The sequence below is a fragment of the Durio zibethinus genome, chromosome 4, assembly GCF_047325235.1.
Source record: "Durio zibethinus cultivar Kanyao isolate XHJ-2024 chromosome 4, ASM4732523v1, whole genome shotgun sequence".
Lineage (NCBI taxonomy): Eukaryota > Viridiplantae > Streptophyta > Magnoliopsida > Malvales > Malvaceae > Durio > Durio zibethinus.
In genome coordinates this window covers 6,634,894-6,658,933 of record NC_143165.1, presented here as the reverse complement: position 1 = coordinate 6,658,933, position 24,040 = coordinate 6,634,894, and the positions used below count along the sequence as shown (strand labels likewise).

The following is a 24,040-nucleotide window of genomic DNA, read 5'->3' as shown; positions in this document are numbered from 1 at the left end:
GAGTTAATTATTAGGTCTTGAAAAAAAAAACTTTATTTTTAAAGACCTTATTATTTATTTATTTTACTTATTAATGAAATATCTTCATATAGTTGATTGACAATATATAACATTCATGTATTGTCAATGTATCAAAATTAACTCATACTTTAATTGACTTGTGAAGATTACTATATAAAATAAAAAAGTTATTAAATATACTGACAGTAAAATTCTTACATCTTAAACAGGTTAGTAGAGTGATTATATCTCTTATAATATTATAAACAAAAAAATTTTTAAAAAGTGTGATATGTGTTAGTCTCTTAACCAATTAAAAAATTACCAAATATTAAATAATTTTTAAATAAATAACAATATCCAATTGAGTAATTCTCCTTGGTAAAGGAATAAAAAATAGTAGCTTACATCTTTCATATTTCCTTCTTTTTAATGTTTTTGGCCTAGATATTAATTCAATCACGTTGAACATAATTTTTAATGCAAGTGTATTTGATTTTTCGGTGCCTAATTTTTATAGTCAAAATTTCCATATGTTAGCAGACAAAGCATTTATACATTTGGTAGAAGTGGAAAATCGTAAGCTGATAAAAGTTTCTCTTCCTCTTCTCAAACACCCAAAGAAGAGAAAAAAAAAATGCCATCAAGCACAAGTCTCGACAGGGTTGCACTATTGTCTGGGTACAACCATGGGAATGAAGAAACAAAAGGAAGGTTGTGGAGGAGAGTTTTGGATTTGGAAGAGGCTAACAATCAAGTTTTCTTGTCATTACCAATGATTCTTTCCAATGTTTCATATTCATCTATTACTTTGGTGTCTGTCATGTTTGCCGGTCACCATGGTGAGCATGAGCTTGCCGGTGCCACTCTTGCCAATTCTTGGGCCTGTGTCACCGGTTTCGCTTTCATGGTAAGTCTTTTCCATCTCCATAATCATCATATAAATATCACTGTTTCTTCGTTTTGTTTTGAAAATATAGTTTTACAATTTGGTACTCCTTTTCAAAGAGGAAAATGGGCTAGGGAATGGAAAACAAGAAGACCGTAAACAAACCCTAGACAGGATTTTGTCTTGTTCGTAAAAACCTTCACCGTTTAAACTCGATATTGTTATGGTTAGTTTGTAAGTCAGCTATGACATCATTGAAATTTTAATTTTAATAATTATGGTTAGATTTTAATTTTAATAATTGTAATATCTTTTTTTATCTCAAGATTACAATCTTTTTATTGAAACATTGACTTAAATTCTTGATAAGAGATTTGTTTGAAATTTTTATTTGATGAAAAAATTTTGTAGGATAAAACTTTTAAAAGAAAAAATATTTTTATAAGACAACACTTATAAATAATAAGAGTCATTAGGTATTAGAGAAAAATAAAAAAAATTTTGTATAATTTTACGGAATAAACATTTTATAGATTAAAGAAGATTGATAAACCTATATGTATATATGTTTGAATATTTGATATTTTATATAATTAAAGACGAATGAGAAAGTTAATGACATATATATATATATATAAATATTTATTTAAATTAAAAATATTCAATAAAACTAAAATAAAATCAAAGCATTTATGAATATTAATTATGAATATTATTTAATTTAATGATGATTTATAATTTTTTATAATTAATAAAATTTTTTATATACGAAAATAAATAAATAAAATATTATATCTTGTTAAATTATTATCTCACGAATAATTTATGATGTAATTATGCCTTCTTTTTCATGAATATCGAATTGATGAAGCCCTTTGGCATAGCACCATGTACCATAAAAAAAAAAAAAGTTCACCGTTATCTTTCTTTTTATATTTTGTTCTATAAAATTTTAAATAAAAATAAATAATAAATAATATCTAACCACTCCGTAACTTCTCAGAAAAAATGCAAAGGATTTGAAAGCAAAACAAAGGTGGAATATTATTTTGTACCTACAAGATTCCTACCAAGCTAGAAAGCTGGCCTACCAGCTGATTTTGATCGCTCGAAGAGGCAGTGAAAGGGAAATAAATAAGTGTGTAGTTAGCAAAGATTAGCTTTGAGAGAGTGTTGGATCACTTTCTTAAAGATCATAATATCCCCTTAAATTCTCTTCTCCCATAAAAGTTTTAAAATTTTTTATATATAAAAAATAAATAAAACTTATATATTTGATAATCATACAACTTTTAAATATACAACCAATGGCAATTTTTTCACATTATCATTCATGAAATATTATAAAATTAACCAACATTTTAAAATTAATTTAGTGGAATTTAAACTCTACTTGTTTTGCAAAAAAAATGGTTTTCAAAAAATATAAATATTTTTTAAAAATTATTTTTTAGAATTATTTTTCAGAATTAATTTAATTACAATAAACAATTTTGTTTAAAGAAATAAAAACTAATTTAAAAAATAAACAAGTGATAATTTTTTTATTTCATTTATGAAATTAAAAGATTTTATTATTAATGTATAAAAAATGAACTTTTATTTTGAATAAGTAAAATTGAAAATTTAATGCATTTGCGGTTTCAACTACTTTCAAACTCTAGTCACTTTAAAATATAGTTTTAACACCTTAGTATTTTTTTTTTTTAATATTAATACTTGAGTATTTGATTCAATGGTGAATGTTTTCTCTAACCGGACTCCTTATGATAATTTTTTTTGTAGCATTATGCAAACTTTTAAATAATGATGCTTCATTCTAGATCAATGGTTTAATTTGTTTAACCAAATTGGAATTTTGGTAATTGAGTTTGTGATCTTTTTCTCTATTCATGGTTTAGATCGGATTAAGTGGAGCACTAGAGACACTTTGTGGTCAACGATTTGGTGAAAAGTTATACAGAATGTTGGGACTTCATCTACAAGCATCCTGCATAATTTCTTGCTTTTTCTCTGGTATTATATCAATCTTATGGATCTACACTGAGCCAATTTTTGTCTTGCTTCACCAAGATCCTCAAATTTCCAAAACAGCTGCCCTGTACATGAAGCATCTGATTCCAGGTTTATTTGCATATGGTTTTGTGCAAAACATTTTGAGGTTTCTTCAGACACAAAGCATTGTGGAGCCCCTCATCTGGTTCTCAATTCTCCCCCTGGGAATCCATTTCGGGATTGTCTACAGTTTGGTTAATTGGACAAGTCTTGGTTTCAAGGGAGCTTCATTGGCTGCTTCAATTTCGTTATGGATATCATTCCTTTTGTTGGCTGTGTATGTCGTTTGTACGAAGAAATTGAAGCAGACATGGGAAGGATTATCATCTGAATCATTTCGTTACATTCTCACAAACCTCAAAGTAGCCCTCCCTTCTGCTGCAATGTTTTGGTGAGATTTTCAAATTTTGAACATTTGGGCCCTGTTTAGTAGATATTTTTTTCTAAGAAAAAACAAAAAGAAGAAAAAGAAAAAGAAAAGAGCTGCCATCAGTGGCGTGGTTTGTTGGTAGGCTGCTAAACTCTTAATTCTAATAGTTGTATTCAAATCTTGTACCAAGAAGAATAGCAAAAAGTACGAAACAGCAAAAACATCTACTAAAGGGAGCCTTAATCTCTCCTGTATGCTTGATTTTTACAACATCAACAACAAAATCCATTTGTGGAAACAAAATTATTAGTAGAAAGTAACTTGTTTTTCAACTTTTTTCTAGTCTTGAGGATTGGGCTTCCGAACTTCTCGTGTTGTTAGCAGGATTGTTGCCAAATCCAAACGTATCCACTTCCTTGATTGCAATGTGGTAATTTTTGCTCTTTTTTTGTTTTTTGTTTTTTTGCCATTTCTCCTTACTAAGCTTGACAATGAGAGTCTTTTTTTTCCCATTATCTGTAGTGTGAATACAGAAGCTATTGCCTTCATGTTTACATGTGGCCTTAGTGCTGCAGCAAGGTTAGTTTGAAAAATATCTTCTCCCATTGAGTTTTAAATCTATCTACTTTTATAGATATATATTGAGACAGGGAAATTAATCAACTTATTTGACAGCACAAGGGTTGCTAATGAATTGGGAGCTGGGAATCCTGACAGAGCCAAAAGTGCCATGATTGTCACACTCAAGCTCTCCACCATTCTTACTCTTGCAGTTGTCCTTTCTTTAGCCTTTGGTCACAATGTTTGGGCCAGTTTCTTCAGTAACAGTTCCATAATAGTAAAGCAATTTGCCTCAATGATACCCCTGCTAGTCATCTCAATAACATTTGATTCTTTTCAAGGCATTTTATCAGGTTAATCAATCTAATTAAAGTTTGAACTATCAATTCAAAATTTCTTTACAATTAAGTTGATAAGGCCAATGACTTGATTTGATGTTGCAGCTGTGGCCAGAGGATGTGGTTCGCAGCACTTAGCTGTGTGGGCAAACTTGGGGGCTTTCTACTTCATTGGTATGCCAATTGCATGGCTTCTTGGATTTATGCTGAAACTATATGATAAGGTAAAGCATAATATTTTTCTGCTAAGTTCATATTTTAATTTTTTTTAGTTGAGATTGTCCGGGATTCAATTTCGATAACTGAAATTAAAAGTTTAGCACTTTAGCAATAAATTACATGATTGTTGACTTTATCCATTCTTAATTCTTATATTTTCTTCCTTACTAATTTCTTTCTACACTTGGTCTTTTTTCTTCAGGGTTTGTGGGCAGGCTTAATATGTGGACTCTTTTGCCAAGCCAGTGCTCTCCTATCAATTACATTGTTTGGTAAATGGACTAAATTCGATCTTTCAGTAGAAAGTGGTAAGAAAACCCAGGTTTTTGTTTAACTAAACTCCACCGGGAAGACCCAATTCAAGTCTTGTAATTGCATATGCATTTTTCAGAAACAAAACTTGGGTATGAGAATCTGAAGTTATTTGAAGCAATTTCATTCCTTGTTTCTTTGAATGTTGTCCCTCAGTTCATTGCATGCATATGATTGGGTTGTATCACAATGTGACCGACTTCAATTAGCTGTACAAATCTATCTTTAGATATATTTGTGATTTAATTTACAAGAAAAAAATTGATGTTGAACAAATTAGTGGAGCAGAATTTGTTAGAGTTAAAAAATGAATTTTCAATGAAGTTGTGCTCAATGAAATGTAATGAATGAGTAGATATATAAAATCATATTGCAAATGTAACAAAAATATCATCATATAATATGAGGTATAATATGTGTCGTAACATATAGATTTATAAACTTACCGTTAAACATAAATTTTAGGAGTCGTCATTAATCTTTTTTATCTAAGTATGATTGGTCACCTAACATAATTTATCTCATTTAAAAAAGAATCTCAAAATTAATTTAAGTATTTTTAAATAATAAATTTTAGTCCGCGAAATCAGATTTTAGGTTTGAAAAGTGTAGTTACGCATAAAAAAATTTATAACACCCTCAAGCGTCTATCCAAAAGATAATACCAGTTTAATTTCAAATTATTCAAGCCTTAACCATATTTATGATTTACCAAAATATTAAATATTAAAAATTTATCCTTAAATTACTCTAACAATTTGATAGTAATTTAAAATAATTCACTTACTTCAAGAGTATTCATAAAAACTAGTATCTCACCCTGAAAAAGTTTCATTGTGAGATTCATTAATATATTTTATTTAAAAAATAATTAGTAAAATATTTTAATAGTTTGATAAAATTTTACTTTGATACAGATCTCTTAATAATTTGATAAGATTTTATTTAATAATCATTTATAAAATTTTATTTTGAAAAAATTTATTAAATATTTCAATAATTTGATAAGATTTAATTCGAAATTTTGATCCTCCAATAATTTGGTAAGATTGAAAAATAATTTTTTTGAAACTTTTCTCTAAATTTGAAAAAAAAAATCAATATAGACAAAAATCATCATGCAAAACTACCATATAATAATAATATGTCATGCAATTAATATAAAATAAAAACATGCAAATAAAACATTAGATAATAAATCATGTAAGAATTCTTTTCTTTTTTCAAATTAATAAAAAAAAAGGATTAAAAGGACAAATAAAACAGAATAGATAAATAAGTAAATAAAAAAGAAAAAAAAAAACTAGGTAAAATGGGTTGGGTCACCTATGGGTTTCACGTGGGTTAGCCTTTCTCCTCAACGTGGAACACAGTCGTTTCAGCATCTTCTCTTTATTTTTCATGCCTTTGTCAAGTCCCTCTTCTTTCGGATTTTTGTAGTTCAAGAACACCAAAACCTAATTGCAAAAAATAAAAATAAAAATCTCAAGTATCATCACCTATCACCGCCGTATGGAGATCACAACCACCATTACCTCCAGAAGAAATGACCAGGAATCTTCCCTTTCCTCTGTGTTCTGCCTCTGTTTCTACTGAGCTTCTTTTGTATTGGGAATTGTTTTTACGTGCTTTGTTTGCTTTGATTGTGGGCTGGTTCAAGTTTTCTGTTTCAGTTTGTTTGGGGCTTTTAGTGGCTGCCACCTCTAAGAATTGAATCCTTGTTGACTTGTCTTAGTTCTGAGGTGAATGCCCACTGCCTCAGTTTTGCGTTTTATGCAATTCCTTGGTCTTGATTGCAGGCTGCGCAAGCTTGTTCTCTGGAAATTGGTTGCTGTGTGTCTGGAAATTGGTTGTGCAGGCTGAAATGGTGTTACTTGGGATTGTTTTTTGAATAATTTTCCCCCTGTTTTAATCACATATTTATAAAAAAGTTTATGCTAAATCAATTTTCTTTAAATTTATAATTTTATTTGATTTAATTTTAACGTGAATTAATTCTAAAATTAAATTCAAAAAATCTCTTAATATTATTTTCACCATCTTTCATTAATTTTTTTTTTATTTTTTTGAGACAAAAGTAAAATTAAATAAAAAAAAAAGATAAAAGTAATTTTTTTCAATTAGACCCAATTTACGATTAAAGTTTATTTTTAATTTCGAAAAAAATTTTGGATAAACTGAGTTGTTTATAGTTATTTTTTTTGTGTATTTTTTATGAAACAAGAATTACATAAAGATAAAAAACATTTATTTTGTTCAGGTCTAAAAATCGAGATTTAAAAAATGATCTAAGTGTATCGAAATAGAAAATGATCAAGATTGAATTGCGAAACAAAAAATAAAATGATTTAGATTGAGTTAAGATCAAAATGGATGATCAAGATTAAATCACGGGTTAAAAAAATAAAATGATCTGGATTGAGTTGATATCAAAATAGATGATTAGGATTGAACAACAAATTAAAAAATAAAATGATCTGAACTAAACTAAGATAAAAATAAGTGATCGAAATTGAATCGTGAGTCAGAAATATAAAATAATCTGAATTGAGCCAAAATTAAAATAAGTAACCGGGATTGAATCATAGGATAAAAAAATAAAATTCAAAATTTTTAGCTTGAAATTCAAAAAGTCACAATATAGAAATTCAAATATTTGCAAGGTTCCCTAACAGAAGTTGAAAGATCTCAATATTCTAAGTTTCGCAAAAAAAAATTCGCAAAGATTTCAAAATTCACAAAAAGTCAAAATTCGCAAAAGTTTATAAGAATTTCAATTTTCGCAAGAGTTTTAGGTTTGTAAAAATTTTAGGTTCACAAGAATTTTCTTCACAAGAATTTTCAAGTTTGTAAAGATTTGGAAACTATATTTGAAAAATTCACATTCAAAAAATTTAAAGTTTCATATAGACAAGTTCATGGATTAATAACAAAAGTTTCAAGGCTCATTTCCAAAATTCAAAGATTCAAAAATTTTATAGATTCACATTCAACAGTCCAAGATTTTTATTTGAAAAACTTTGATATTCCCATCGAAAATTACAAATTCACCTGCAAGAACTTTAACATTTCACAGTTAAAATTTTCAAAAATTTTCATCCGAAAACTTTTGGGATTCACATTCAAAAAGTTCATTTAAACCAAGGCTCTAAAACTTTAAAAATTTTAAAAATTTTGCTTGTCCAAAAATGAAAGATCTTCCTTATTCGAGGAATCAAAAATCAAATATTTTCTCCCAACAAAAACAAATGTCATGCTAATAATGCAAATGCTTTCTAAATGCAACAAATGCCACAGTCCATATTTTCACTAAATGTTACAAATGACAATGTCCTACTATAATTCAAATGTTCTCTACACGATACAAATATATGCCGCAACAATGATGTAAATGCAATTATCACAATGTATGTAATGCAAATGTCACTAAATCAATGTCATGAAATTCTAATCATGACAATAAGGTTCTCAAGACTCCATCATTCCTTCTTAACTTTTCAATACTAACAGTCCTAGAACAAATTCTGTCGATTAATCCATGTCATTCTCCTCATTTGGTCACAACTCACAGGTCATGTCAATCAATCTATCATTAAATTCATCATTGGGTCACCTTGTTTGCCCTTTTTTAAATTATTTTCTCAAGCTTCTTTCATTTCTCTCATCTTGAAAAATTTTTATGAACATTGTCATTCATTTATTTATTATCATTCAAATTTTTGACAAACATAATACCTTTTTTCAATTTATTCAGAGGATGTACACTAGGTAAATAATAAAAAAATGGGATTTCATTATAAAATAAAATAAAATTAAGAACAACTCAAAGATGAATGAAAGCAAAATGTTGTGATTATGTAAATTGAATATCAACATCCAGAATAATGATTATTCATATAATTTTAAATTCCAACTCAAAATTTTTTTTCAAAACACATTTGATTGATATATTCAATCTTTGAGCCAATCATCATCCTCATTCTTGGGATCCTCACATGAAGTTATTTTTTCAAGTTTTCATCTTTACTTAAACTACCCTTTCAGGTTTTCAGTTTAAGTATTCCTTTTTTCTCTTTTTTTTTTTGGCTTTTCGTTTGTTTTATTTTTTTCATATTTTTTGCATATTTTTTCTCATATTTTTTTTCATTTTCCTTTTTGATCTATTAATGATACTTTGATCAAAACTCAAGCAATCCAATGGTAAATTTGCCTTAATTAGATTTATGATTCTCTGATTTGAGTATTTTCATTCAATCAAAATGAACTTTTAAGGCATATAACGTAAGCTAAGGTAAAGGGTTATGAAAGAAATGGACAAAATAAGCTCAAATTATATTTGAAAGGCTATCAAACCAATGATCACTTTTTCATGTAGAGCATTTTAATATGTTACCCCATTAATTTCTTCTTTTTTTGTTTTTTTTTGTTTTTTTTCATCATTTTTCAAGAAAAATTTGAGCACAAAAAAATTGTCTTTAAAATCACTAAGAATAAACAAGCTTCTCAAAATTTACCCCCAATGTGGGGATAATCCTTGGCTAGGATTCCTTAAAAGAAAATTTCAAAAGGCTTAAATGGGGTAACAAAAGATAATTTTACTTTTTTTTTTTGTGAATGATAAAAGAAAGATGATCATTTTTCATCTCGAACATGAATACTCTCAATGAAGAATATTTATTGATCAAGAGTAGACTTATGAATGAATAATTACAAAGATCATATGTTGCATCACTTTCAAAACTTTTCATCAAATTTATCTTTTTTTTATTCAGCAATATTAATGAATCAACAATCTCAATCATCAATTAGATCATCATTAATGATATTTTCAAAATCGAATCATGAATTATCATCATGACTATTTGAATATTCATTATTTGGAATCAAAGAATAGATATGAAAAAAGGTATAAAAAGGTAAAAGTAAATAATGATGATTCACACAAAAAAAAAAATCATGAAAATGCATCAAATATATCACTTTTATTAAAATGATAAAAAATAAAATGAAATTCAAATACATAAAAGAGATCCATATTCTTAAGAAATCTTAAAATGATAAGTAGTTTTAATCAATCTTCCCAAAATTATGCCCCTAGATGATTGGCAAAGAGTCTTGACAATCAATTTTCTTGATTCATTGAAACTCACTGAGCCTGTTCGGATCAAACTTTACACCTTGTGCCTGAAAGCAGGGTATATTTTTATAGAATGACCCACATTCCTATTACGGTAGTCATATGTAGCATTAACATTATACCATTTAAGATATGATGGTTTCAATAGCTTTAAAAGGATTGAGGATACTAGGTCATTCTTAACCAACTTTGAAAATAACTTAGTATAGGTTATGGGAATAGGATCAATGTAAACTCTCTTTTGGTTGCCCTTAGATCTTCTCAAACTACTTGTATTGACAAAATTAGTCCTATATTAAGTATTTGATAGGCTAATTAATAAGGATTTGGAGCAATGTTGTTCACGACTAGGCAATAAAGCTGGTAAAAGAGTTGTGCAATATTATTAGCTGCTGTGTAGTAAGTAGGATGAACATATGATGGATATAAAGCATAACTTTTATATTACTGCCTTTCAAAACTCACCACTTAGGCTTCATTTTCTTCTTTCTTAGGCATCTTACCTTTCTTAGCACTATTGACTTCTTTTTTCTCAAGCTTGCCACTCTTTAACGTATTTTCAATAATCTCTCTTAAGATCATTGTGTCAGTAAAATTTTTTATTATGTTTCCTTTCATCTTTTCATAATATGATGCTTTTAGGGTGCTAATGAACAATACGATCATTTTTTTTCAGTCAAAGGAGGTTAAACTTGAGCAGTCATATCCTTATATTATTATGTATATTCTTTGAAGGACTCTGTTGCTTTTTTTTTCATGTTTTACAAAGAAAAGTGATCAGAGGCCAAGTCTATGATGTAATGGTACTAATTAATAAATGAACAGATCAAGTACTTTTATGTTCGAATATATATTCTATCTAACTAAACATACCATCTTGTAATAGACCTAGTAAGGTTGTCTTAAAACACATGCATGAGTAACTTTTCATCATTAGTGTGGACAGTCATTTTTTAATAATACATAGTGACATATGTGATCAGGCACTTAGTACCATAATACTTCTTAAACTCAAAGACCTTAAACCTTGGTAAGATTATAACATCTAGGACCAAGCAGAAGTTGACGGCATCGATAGAGTCATAAAAGTCTATACTTTCGATAGCTCATAATCTCTCATCCAGCAAGTTCATCTTATGTTTAAACCTTAAGTCCTCTAAACTTTCAACCACCTTTAATCTTAGCTTTTCATTCTCTTTGAAGTTATCTGAGTTAGGGACTGTGACTAGCTCTACTGCCTTTTTAATAAATATAGGATTAGCAAAACTTTAAAATTGCCTCTGAATTAGGGTAGATGGCATTTTTATGTAAATGTACCTTATAAGGAATGTGAACTGCTATAGTGATGTACTTTAAAGGGTTTGGACCTGATATGGGCTATAGCCAAAAAGATATAGAGGGCCAACAACTTTCTATAACGAATGGTCTTTAAGTTTAGCCATTTCTTCTATAATCTTACCTTTGTTTAGCTTACTTAGTTTTTCTAAAATTTTGCTCAACTTCTTTTTGAACTCTTTTTGGGCCTTTTCCAACTTCTTAATGCGATTTGCATTGTATTGTTCCATTCTTCTACCTTGGGCTCAAATGTTATACTATTGTTAAGCTATCCTCAAACTTTGATTTCTCACAATATGTAAATTTAGAATAATGTCTATGGAACCATCAGATTATGCATGAGAATGAATGCAAAAATAAAATGCATGAATATACTAAAGAGAATTTACCACATAACAATTATTATAAAAAAATCTTTATTGAATTAAAAGTCATTTTTAACCAAATCCAACACTGCATCAATGAAAAGTCTAGAATTTACTGGGAAGAGAAATCCATAACTCGTTGATATTAGCTTTGCACTTTATTAAGGAAATCTATCAATTATTGACCATGTGCTCCCATTAGTGGCACACTTGCCTTTCATTTTTCAATCTTTTCTACCATGTCATTGGCTTTGTAAATAGCCATAGTGATTCAATTAAACAAAAACTCTAACTGGTTATGTTTTCTCACATATGCTTCCTTCATTTGCTCAGATTCTTCGGTCATAACCCTAATTTGTACTATGATTCCCACCACCATTCCATTTAGCATTTGGATGTGCTTTATGCTTCAAAAAGCGTTTCATCTCTTTCTTGTAGCTTTGCTTGTAATTGTCCATTTTCTTTCAAAAGTTGGGCTAATTCTTAATTAGTGGATGACTATGTTATATTAAAGTCAATGAACAAACTTTTTCATTCATCATTTTCTTGTTCAAGTGATTGAACTTTCTTTTTTAGCCTTTTGTTTGCAACCTTCAACTTTTCAGACTTTCTTTTGAGGCCAATAGAATACTTTGTTAGGCTTTCCATGGATATAACTGAGACTTTCCTTGTTAAAATTATTTATGACAAATATTCTTTATGATAAATCTAATTATGTGAATGCATGATAAAAGAAAAGGGTTAATAGGCATAATATATATATATATATATAATTACAAAGACCAACTATAGGGTTAGTATGTAAAAAAAAATACAAAAAAAACAATACATAAGATAACAAGTAAAATAAGCATCCAATCATGTGTCTTATTTAGGATTTTTTTAATACAAGAAAAGACATGGCTCTAACCTAAGTTCAGACCCTTAGGTTTATTTATATACTAGGTTTAAATGTTTGATAGTCTATGAGTTCCTAAATCGCTCCTTACATCATTGTCCATTATGGACTAGTAAGGTACCTCAATCATTGCCCATTATAGGCTACAAACAGAAATGATTCAATTTAAATGAGAGTATTTCACTAGCCTATACAAAGATATGAAATCTCATGAAGGCATATGTACTTTATTTCCTTCTAAGGGACAAAACTAAGGTGTAGAGCTCATGTTATGCAGCCCCAAATAAATGACATATTTATTAAATGAATAACTAAATAGCTAAATAAAATGTAAACAAGGAAAAAAAAGAAGAAAAAATCTCAAACTTATAAGGCTAGGCTTGGATAATAAGAAATCATTTTCTGGTCTGACTCTCGATCTCTTCAATAGAGTTGTCAAACTATCATAACGTATAGATCTATGAACTTACCCTTAAACATAGATTTTAGGAGTGGCCTCCAATCTTTTTTGTTTAAGTGTGATTAACCACCTAACAAAATCTGTCACATTTAAAGAAGAGTCTTAATATTGACTTAGGTATTTTTAAATAGTAAATTTTAATCCACGAAATTAGATTTTAGGTTTGAAGGTACAGTTACGTGTGAAAAAAGTTATAGCACCCTTACAGCACTCATCCAAAGGATGGTATCAGTTTGATTTCAAATTATCCAAGCTTTAACCATGTTTATGATTTACCAAAATATTAAATATTAAAAATTGATCATAAAATTACTCTAATAGTTTTGTAGTAATTGAAGATAATTCTCTTACCTCAAGACTATTCATGAAGATTAGTGTCCCACCTTGAAGATGCTCTATCGTGGGATTCATTAATGTATTTTATTTAAAAAATAATCAATAAAATCTTTTAATAATTTGATAAGATTTTACTTTGATGCAGATTTCCTAATAATTTGATGAGATTTTATTTAATAATCATTTATAAAATTTTATTTTGAAAAAATTCATTAAATCTTCTAATAATTTGTTGAGATTTAATTCAAAATTTTGATCATCCAATAGTTTAGTAAGATTAAAAAATATTTTTTTTGAAAACTCTTTTCTAAATTTGAAAAAAAAAATCAATATAAACAAAAAACATCATACAAAACTACCATGTAATAATAATATGTCATGCAATTAATATAAAATAAAAACATGCAAATAAGATATTAGATAATAAATCATGCAAGAATTCTTTTCTTTTTTCAAATTAATATAAAAAAACAGGATTAAAAGGACAAACAAAACAAACAAATAATGAATAGATAAATAAGTAAATTAAAAAAAAAAAAAAAAAACTAGTTAAAATGGGTTGGGTCACCTGTGGGTTTCACGTGGGTTAGCCTTTCTCCTCAACACGGAACACAGTCGTTTTAGCACCTTTTCTTTATTTTTCACGCCTCTGTCAAGTTCCTCTTCTTTCGGATTTTTTGCAGCTCTTCAAGGGTTCAAAACACCAAAACCTAATTGCAGAAAAAAAAAAAATCTCAAGTATCATCGCCTGTCACCGCCTTATGGAGATCACAACCACCATCAATTCCAGACGAAATGACCAGGAATCTTCCCTTTCCTCTGTGTTCCGCCTCTGTTTCTACTGAGCTTCTTTTGTATTGCGTATCGTTTTTAGATGATTTATTTGCTTTGATTGTGGGCTGGTTCAAGTTTTCTGTTTCAGTTTTTTTGGGGCTTTTCTATTGGCTGCCACCTCTGAGAATTGAATCCTAGTTGACTTGGTTTGGTCCTGGGGTGAATGCCCACTGCCTCTGTTTTGCGTTTTACGCAATTCCTTGGTCTTGGTTGCATGCTGCGCAAGCTTGTTCTCTGGAAATTGGTTGTGCAGGCTGTAATGGTGTTACTTGAGATTGTTTTTTGAATAATTTTTTTCTGATCACAGATTTATAAAAAAATTCATGCTAAATTAATTCTCTTTAAATTTATAATTTTTTTAATTTAATTTTAATGTAAATTGATTTTAAAATTAAATCTCAAAAAATCTCTCAGCCTCATTTTCATTTCGCTAAAACTTTTTCTTTTTTTTTTTTAAACTTTTTTTCTAGACAAAAGTAAAATTAAACAAAAAATTAAGTTAGAAATAAATTTTTTCAATTGAGTCCAATTTATGATCGAAATCTTTTTTCAATTCTAAAAAATTTTATGAACAAAACGAGATATTTACAATATATGGTATTATATTAATTAATATAATATATTTATGTTTAATGTATTGTCAGATTTTATATATTGAGTGTATACATTGTTGTAAATCAAATAATATTAATTTATTAATGAATAATTTTTTAAAAAATTTAATTTTTATATATTTATTTTAAAAGTTAATATTTATTTATTAATAAAATATTATTATTTATTTTATTGATAATATATATAATTTATATATTATTAATGTATTAAATATAAATTCGAGCATATATTTTAAAATCAAAATTTTAGATTTTTTTTAATTTTTCTTTCTTTTTGAAGGAATGGTTCGTAAAGTCCAAATAATTCTTAAAAAAAAAAAAAAAAAAAAGGAAAAAGAAAGCCATGCATGCACGAGGTTTTTTCCTAGTCATATGATGCCTGTTTAGGAGGCTAGCAATTTAAGCTTCACCGAATCTGAATTTGGAGACTTACTATTTGATTGTATAATTTCAGCATTATTCATCAACATTCAATGAAGTAATCAATTTGGTGTTGTGCTCTGAATAAGAATTGACATAGTAGCCACATTAAATTTCACATGTGGGTTCACCAAAACCGGAGACCTTCGATTTGATCTTCCATGTGCACATCGTCATTAAGTCCTGGTCACGTCGTTGTGCTTTCGCTTTCAAGTCACAAGAAAATGACATGCAAAATGTAGGGTAAGCAAATTTTTATTTAAGGAGAAATTATTCAATAAACTATATATTCCTATTGGTCATGAGCATTAGACTTTTCACCCTGTTGAAATATTATTATTTTTCATGTACGATATTTTAGTTATTCAGCACAATTATTTTTAAAAAATAATATTTAATAAATTTAATATTTAAATTTTAATATATGTAATATCTTTATATATACACGAGTTGCATCTTTTTTTGTATTAGTAAATGGTAAGTACTTACTTTTTTTCTAACAACTATGTTCTTTTTAGCTCATGCTTTGTATTATTAGTATTATTAAATTAATATTTAATATTCAAATTATATTAGAATATTATTATAATAATATTAAATATTAAAATATTTTTAAATTAGTTTTTAATAATAAAAATAGTATTATAATATTATTAAAATAATAAAATATTATTATATTAATATTTAATAATAAATATTATTAAAATCTTATAAAATAATATTAAAATATTACGCAATTAGTTTTTAATATGAAAATAATATTTAAAAATTATAAAATAAAATGAAAAATAATATTAAATTAATATTTAATATTCAAATAATATTAGAATGACATGAAATATTAAAATATCATCAAAATAATATTAACATGTTATTAAAATAATATTAACATATTTTGCAAAAAATACTAAATATTATTAAATTATTATTTAATTTTACAATAATATGAAAATATTAATAAATTATGAAAATATAATTAAAATATTCTTAAATATTAAATATTAAAATAATAAAAAAGTATTAAAATAACAATAACATAAATTAATTTAATATTTAATTTTAAAATATTATTAAAATAAAATAAAGTCATATGAAAGTATTATTAAAATACTATTTAAATATTATTAAAATAATATTTAAATGTTATTAAATTTATATTTAATATAATCATATTAATAGTTAATACTATAAAATCAATATTTAATATTAATATATCAATATTCAATATTATTAAATTAAATTTTAATATATTAAATTAATATTTATTATTATATTAACATTTAATATTACTCTATAATATTTAACATTATTAAATAGTAGTTTATATTATTAAATTATTATTTAATAATATGATATTACTATTTAATATTATTAAATTAATATTAAATATAATTTCTTATCGAACAAAAAAATAAATTAATATCTTTAACCTTTCTCACCATTTCATTCTTAAAAAGGTAAAATCCTAAAAGTCTGTCTAAAAATTTAAAAAATAAAAATAAAATAAAATATGAATTTTACAAAGAACATAAAAATAAATTAAAAAATTTTAACCTTTTTTAACCTTTATTACCTTTCATCCATAAAAAGGACTGAATTGTTGATAGTTAGGTCTTGTAGAAAGAAAATAATAATAACATAGAGATTAAAACAATAAAAACATTTAAATTGAATATTTAAAAAAATAGAAAGATTAAAATAAATAAGATTAAAATTTTAAGAGATTAAGATATAGATTTTAAAAGAACATAAACAAAACTTATTCCTTTAACTTTAGATTAAAAATATTAAAAGAAGTATATAGTTTGTAAATAAATATATCATAACAAACACAATAACTCAAACATTACCATAAGTTTAAGAAAGTTTTAAATAAAATCAATAAAGAAACCATTAATTCAAAATTTATAATAGTTTTAAATAAATCAAATTATAACCATAATGAAAAAAATTAGAAACCAAAAAAATAGTGAGAATGTCATAAAAATGATAAATATTAGATATCAAATAAGTAACTATAACAACTTAAAATTTGGGTTGCAAATATTATACATTAACTAACCTTGAAAAATTTTAGTGATTAAAGAAGTATAACAATTTGAGGTTTATTTTCAAAGCTAAGTACTTCTCTTTAAATTCAAAAACAAACTTGTTCCATAAACTCTTATAAAATTTTGACTAAAAAAAAAAAAAATTTATTAAAATAATATCTACTTCGAATAATAATAAAAAAATTATTTTTTAAAACAAATCATCGTAATATTACTAATATAAAAATTATTTAAAAAGAATATCTTAAATCTTGAAAGTATAACATTATAACATTACACAATTTACAGACTCGTCATGAACAGTTTAATGATGAGACAAATTTATGTAAAAAACAACACTACTAATATTTAATGAAAAAAATTTTAAAAATTATTTTAAAGAAAAACAAAAAAACTCAAAAATCTATAATAAATTACGAAAAAATAAAAACTATTAAGCACTTAGTAAAATACTTATCAAAACAATTATAAGCTATGAAACAAAAATTATAAAATATTTACACTTTTATCAAGCATTTCTTTTATGATGATATTCTTAAGAAAATGAATTATATTTTTAGTAGCAATTGCCTAATAATCATCTTTCTTTTTTAAAATAAGAAAATTTTTTATATAATATAAATCCCTTTCATGAATTTTATTTTTTAACCGATATACATTACAACGCTAAAGAACATAATAAATATAAAATCTCTACAAAGTATAAAAAATGATAAAATAAATCAAAAATGAAAATAAAGACAAAAATATTACAAAAATTAATTTATTTTTGTACCTTTTTTTCAACCAATATCATTTTTGTGCCAACACTTTCTTTAGTCTTATAATTATAAAATATCTCATAATCTACAAATACAAAATTTGATCATTCAATTCTCTTTTTCAAAAGTCAATTTAGTAATCGTGATATACTGTAATTGGTTAAAAAATCATAATCATGACAAAAATAAAAAATAATAAAATGCAAAGAATAAGAAATATATCAATCAGCTAAAAAAACTTAAAATGTCAAACAAAAAAAATCATAAATCATGATTAAAAAATATAAATTATAAAATTATAAAAATACAAACACAATAAAAAACAAACATTCTGATTAGGAAAAGAAAATATAATATAAATACACTTATATAACTATCTCATCTTTAAAAAGAAGATGAAAAAAAATCATAAGTCGTAAGAAAAATAAAAATAAAAAACATAAATGTTAGGAAACCAAAAGTTTCAATAAATTTTAATAAATGATGGTTTTAAAAAATATAAATAAAAAAATTAAAAGTAAAAAATATATATAAATATTAGACAACTAGAAGTTTATTTTATTTTATATAATAAAAATATGAGATATAAATTTTGGAATTTATGTGTAAAAGACTGGATAATTATTTTAAAATATCTGAGTTATATATATATATAATAATATGATTATGTGTATCTTTTAGATTCAATTCTTTCAATTTTTTTTAGATAATTGAAATTATCATAATTCATACTTTAATTACTGAAATTAAAAGTTAAGTACTTTATTAACAATTCATGAATCTGTTGGCATGATTCTTTCACTTTTACAGTCAACTATATCATGAGAAATATAAATGCTGCAATCTGTGAAAGAGAATCAATCAACCTCTCGAAGTTGCTTGCCCAAAACAAACTTTCAACTTCTACTTTTGTGTTTTCAAAACAACCTTTCAAATAGGAATTCATTTATCTCTCGTGGATTTGTCTTCCAATATGGAAATATGTTTGAAGTAGTTTTCACGCGCGCTTAAAGAGGTAGCTCCCACTATAAATTCACGTGCTTTAATGTTGTATTGTCTGATTTGATTTAAAGATTTTATTATTTTATTGAGTCAAAGTATTTGGATAAGTAGAACCAAATTATTGTCCTTCCAATGGGATTTGATCCATTGATTTAAAGATTTTATTATTTTATTTGCTTTTTGAGTCTAGATAAGTAGAACCAAATTATTGTCCTTCCAATGGGATTTGATCCATCGATCCCAACAACCATTCAACTTTCTTTGAAGAGATTGAAATGCTAAATTGCCAACTATAATTCTGCAATAAAGGGTCTTCTAAAAGAATATAAAGAAGCAACAGCATCCCAAGAAAAAGAACATAAATCTTAAGATGGCATCAGACACAAGCCTGGACGCTGCACTGTTGCCAGAAACTTCGGATAGACAAGAGGAGAATACAAAAAGAAGCTGTTGGAGAAAAGTTTTAGATGTAGAAGAAGCGAAGAAACAAGTCTTATTTGCACTACCAATGATCCTTACCAATGTCTTCTACTATGCCTTTACTTTGGTCTCTGTCATGTTTGCCGGTCACCTTGGTGAGCTTGAGCTTGCTGGTGCCACTCTTGCCAATTCTTGGGCCACTGTCACCGGCTTCGCTTTCATGGTAACTCTTACTCTCAAGTTTACACCAACTGCTTGCTTTTCAATTTTTTTTTTTTTTTTGGTAACAGGAGATCCTCCTTCGAGAATAAATGAAAAAATTATAAATATTATAATTCAAAATTTAAATTTATTAAATTTTTTTAAAAAATAATTGCATAAATAATTAAACTGAAGTTTAAATTATTAGTCAATCTTTATTAATCAAATATAATTTTAGAGTGTTCGATTTTAATTTAAGTAACACTAATGAAATCAACACTTTATTAACAAATTATGTAATTATTAAGCAACAAATGTTAAATTTTGGCACAAGGAAAACATAATCATTCATATCTATATCTTATATGGATACAGAAATTAAAAGGGTATTTTTCTATACTTGGAAATCACTGGCAAACAGAAACACTAGGGAGTCCTCAATTATGCATTACGTGTGACATATAGATGCAAGATATAATAGCATAGAAGTTGAATTTTTTTTTCTTTTATTATTTGCGAGGGCAAAAAAAAAAAAAGAACTGAGATTCCAATTTCAATTTTAATATTATTTTAATCACTAAATCAAACATCTAAAAATATAAAAATTAAAATTTTTAACCATTAATTCGGTTGTACTTTCGACTATACATTTTGGATTATTAAATAATTCCCATTGGCGTTTTGTGTCAGAATTGTCTTCTGGTTGCTGGTCCCAAACATCATAGGTCACTGTCTATTTATTGGAAAATTAATTGTCGGCAGTATCCTGACACTGACGCCTTGACTGCTACTCTGGATCGGTAGTCATTTCACATTTAAAGTTGTGGCTGTAGTTGAGCCATTTTAAAATTTCGTGATAATTTTTATAAAATCGAGTTGATAGTATATCCGAATACTTACAGGTTGATAATTCATAATAAATAAATAAATATAATTTTAAGTACTTCAAATTAGAAAATCTGTTTTTTTTTTTTTTTTTTTTTTTTATCTTTATAAAAAGTTATAAACACCATTTATTTTAAAGCTCGCATGCCAATCTCACATTTCTAATTTAGGCATTTTGGTAAGTGTTCATTTTAATTCCTTGGGCTTAGATTCTAAGGTAACACTGTGAAAGACTAATAAATCTGAAACTGGATTTTGATATAAGGGATAAAAATCATTTTTGCAAATTTGAAGTATTTCAAGTAATTTTTATTTGTTATGAGTTATTAATTTATGCTTATAGTTGAACCACACGTTAACATTCCATGATAACTCTTACAAGACCGAGTATATGGGATTAGAACTATAATTGTGTTTCAAATTTGAAGAATCATTCATTCTGTATGTCCATTTAGGCAGGTTTAATTTGCTATATTTAAACAGTGCTTTCCTTTTTTGTTCTTGTGTTCAGATAGGACTAAGTGGAGCACTGGAGACTCTTTGTGGTCAAGGATTTGGTGCAAAAATTTACAAGATGCTGGGAATTTACCTACAAGCTTCTTGCATAATTTCTTGCCTTTTCTCAATTATTATATCCATTTTTTGGTTCTATACTGAGCCAATACTAATCTTGCTTCATCAGGAGCCTGCAATTGCGAAAACAGCTGATCTCTACATTAAGTATCTCATCCCAGCTGTGTTTGCATTCGGTTTTATACAAAATGTTTTGAGATTTCTTCAAACACAAAGCATTGTTATGCCCCTAGTCTTGTTCTCAGGGCTGCCATTGGCCCTTCACTTTGGCATTGTTTATACTTTTGTTAATTGGACAAGTCTTGGTTTCAAGGGTGCTTCATTGGCTGCTTCGGTCTCTTTATGGATATCTTTTCTTTTCTTGGCAATCTATGTAGTTTGGTCAAAGAAATTTGAGCACACATGGGAAGGTTTTTCTTCTGAATCATTTCGTTATATCGTTACGGACTTGAGATTAGCCCTACCATCTGCAGCAATGGTGTGGTGAGTTTTCCAAAATTTGATCATTTCTATAACATCACAATCCCATATTGGGATGTTATAAGGATTTGCAATGATAAATGTAAAGACTTAAAGGATTTGCAATGATAAATGCAAAGACTTAAACTTATAATTGTAAGATAATTTTTTATAAATAAAATCGTGAGACCTTCAAATTAAAAAGTATAAGTTTAGTATGGGTATTAGGACACCAGGGCAACATTATCTTATTAACTTCTATGTTTTTCCGTATTTTGCCAGTCTGGAGTATTGGGCTTTTGAACTTCTCGTGTTGCTAGCAGGATTGATGCCAAATTCAGCAATAACTACTTCACTGATAGCAATGTGGTAGGATACTGCTTCTCTTTCTGTTTGATTTTTTTCACCTGATTTAAGTTTCAATGGTTGATTCTTTCTCCTGCTATGACGTCCAGCGTAAATACAGAAGCTATTGCCTTCAATTTTACTTATGGCCTTAGTGCTGCAGCCAGGTCAGTTTGCAGAATTTTTTTCTAATATTTTTCATCAATCTCTCAAGCTATCGATATTGAGATAATGAAACCTGTTCTGACAGCACAAGGGTGTCAAATGAGTTGGGAGCTGGAAAACCTGACAGAGCTAAGAATGCTATGGCTGTTACTCTCAAGCTCGCTGTTCTTCTTGCTCTTGTGGCTGTCCTTGCTTTAGTCTTTGGTCATAATATTTGGGCTGGTTTCTTCACTGACAGTTCTTCCATGGTAAAAGAGTTTGCCTCAATGACACCATTTCTTGCAATGTCGATAGCAGTAGATGGTTTTCAAAATGTCCTCTCAGGTCAGAAACCATCCAATTTTTCTATCTTTTTGTACATTGACTAGCAAATTGTCCTTTAGAAGTCTTTTTTTGGTACAACAAAGGAGGCCGCAGCCTAAGGATTAAGGAAGACGTTGAGTGGCAGGTGTGAGAATTTTAACCTCAGACCTGCTGAATGTCACATTTTAAGATAGTTACATGAATCAATTGAGCTAAGCTCTAGGTTCGCCCTTTAGTAGTTTTCAAGTTCCTGATATTAGTGTCTTCTTTTTTTTTTAATGTTTCAGGAGTGGCAAGAGGTTGTGGTTGGCAGCACTTGGTTGTAGTTACTAACTTAGCAGCATTCTACGCCATTGGCATGCCAATTGCGGCCCTTCTTGGATTTAAGTTTAAGTTCTATGCTAAGGTGAGGAAAATATGATTCTAGTTAAAAAAATACATCAGAAAACTCTGTTTTTTCTTTCTCTCTTTCTTTTGCTAATTGATTCCTTCTCTGTTTTTTTTGTGCAGGGTCTATGGATAGGCTTAATATGTGGACTTTCGAGCCAATTCGCCGCCCTCCTGTTAATCACATTTCATAGGAGATGGACGAAGATTAACATTTCAGCAGAACGAGATCAGGGTACTCTACGGTCTGTTTAACCAAATCTCCCTGGAAAGATGATATAAGAACCAGAGAATCAGAGATTACCTGGATAGGCCACAAGGGCAATATGCAGTGATAGTAAATTTTTTGCGGAGGCAATCTTTGAATCTGAGATGCTTCAGTTTTTTGAATCAGCTTCAGCCATTGTTTTCTTGATTGTTCTCTTCAGATAAAAGGGACATTTGTGTTAGTTATTAAGCTACTAAAATAAGCTGCGAACAAGATTATAGTTGCTTGCATGTAATATAAGCTTAATGTCCATCAAATTCGGATGGAGAAAGCGAAATTTGCCCTAGTTTTTCATTTTGAAATGTTATAATTATCCAAGCCTATGTAATTGCACCTTTGGAAATTAGGGTGGTAAAACAAGGAACTTTTGATGCCTTAATGGATTACCATGTGTCCCAAGGAGCTTCCATGAACCAATACAAGATACCTAGTTGCGTCAAATCTAAGCAAGCCATAAAGATTTTAGATTCCAGAGTGATAGGAAAGTTTTTCAGCCAGAAGAACCAACATAATAAGTTGCATTCATTCCTATGTTTTGTTTGAAGGAAGGAAATTTGGCAAGAAGAACTAGCTTTTATTTGTTCTTTTTAGTACTTTGCCATTCTGGTCAAAAGAGAAAATATTACGATAACCTTTGTTTTTTTTTTCCTTTCACATAAGAGGCCACAGCGTGGAAATCGAAGGGATTGTAGATGTTTGGATTTGAACTCCAAACCAACCCTTGCAGATGTCTTTTTAGAATAACCAAATAAACCAACGAAATTAAACTCTAGGTTGTTCAATAACTAGTTTTCATGACTACAAGCTTTGAAATTCACCTCCAAATTAAACAGCTCTTTTCTAAAACCAATTACCTTCCCTAATTCTTTGGAAAACCTGATGAATGTTTGTGCTTGTATGTGCCTATATTTGTTTCAGCTCATGAAAAGAAAGAACCTGAAAATATTTCAGTTCTGCACTTCTGATTGAGATACATACACATTTCAAGGCTTGACAAATAGTAGTACATATTTCTAAACTTATGCCACTGGAAGGGGAAACCATATAAAGTCTAGTTGATACAAAAGAAGAGACTTA

General features: G+C 27.6%; 2 protein-coding genes and 1 long non-coding RNA gene across 4 annotated transcripts; 2 read left to right on the top strand and 1 right to left on the bottom strand.

Annotated features, from left to right (window-relative positions):
- The first annotated feature begins 584 nt into the window (after positions 1–584).
- LOC111288073 (protein DETOXIFICATION 18-like) lies at positions 585–4,887 on the top strand. The gene is made up of 7 exons (XM_022878832.2): positions 585–910; positions 2,791–3,335; positions 3,658–3,744; positions 3,837–3,893; positions 3,990–4,228; positions 4,319–4,437; positions 4,635–4,887. The coding sequence occupies exons 1-7, from the start codon at positions 638–640 to the stop codon at positions 4,764–4,766; spliced, it is 1,452 nt and encodes a 483-aa protein (XP_022734567.2). The 5' UTR covers positions 585–637; the 3' UTR covers positions 4,767–4,887.
- Positions 4,888–5,943: 1,056 nt separating this feature from the next.
- Positions 5,944–14,722, bottom strand: LOC149519071 (uncharacterized). Its single transcript, XR_016341918.1, has 2 exons — positions 13,844–14,722; positions 5,944–6,647 (listed from the first exon to the last, which is right to left on the bottom strand). It is a non-coding gene; the product is annotated as an uncharacterized LOC149519071 (long non-coding RNA).
- A 4,589-nt stretch (positions 14,723–19,311) lies between these two features.
- Positions 19,312–23,342, top strand: LOC111287467 (protein DETOXIFICATION 19-like). Of its 2 annotated transcripts, none has more exons than XR_016341451.1 (7): positions 19,312–19,600; positions 20,975–21,519; positions 21,778–21,864; positions 21,951–22,007; positions 22,091–22,453; positions 22,596–22,714; positions 22,819–23,257. XR_016341451.1 is itself a non-coding variant. In XM_022878057.2 (7 exons), exons 1-7 carry the CDS (start codon positions 19,328–19,330, stop codon positions 22,948–22,950), a joined length of 1,452 nt encoding a protein of 483 aa, XP_022733792.1. In that variant the 5' UTR covers positions 19,312–19,327; the 3' UTR covers positions 22,951–23,342. The 2 variants fall into 2 exon arrangements, 1 of the variants encoding a protein (XP_022733792.1); XM_022878057.2 differs by having other exon boundaries at positions 22,091–22,329; positions 22,819–23,342.
- The last annotated feature ends 698 nt before the right edge of the window (positions 23,343–24,040 follow it).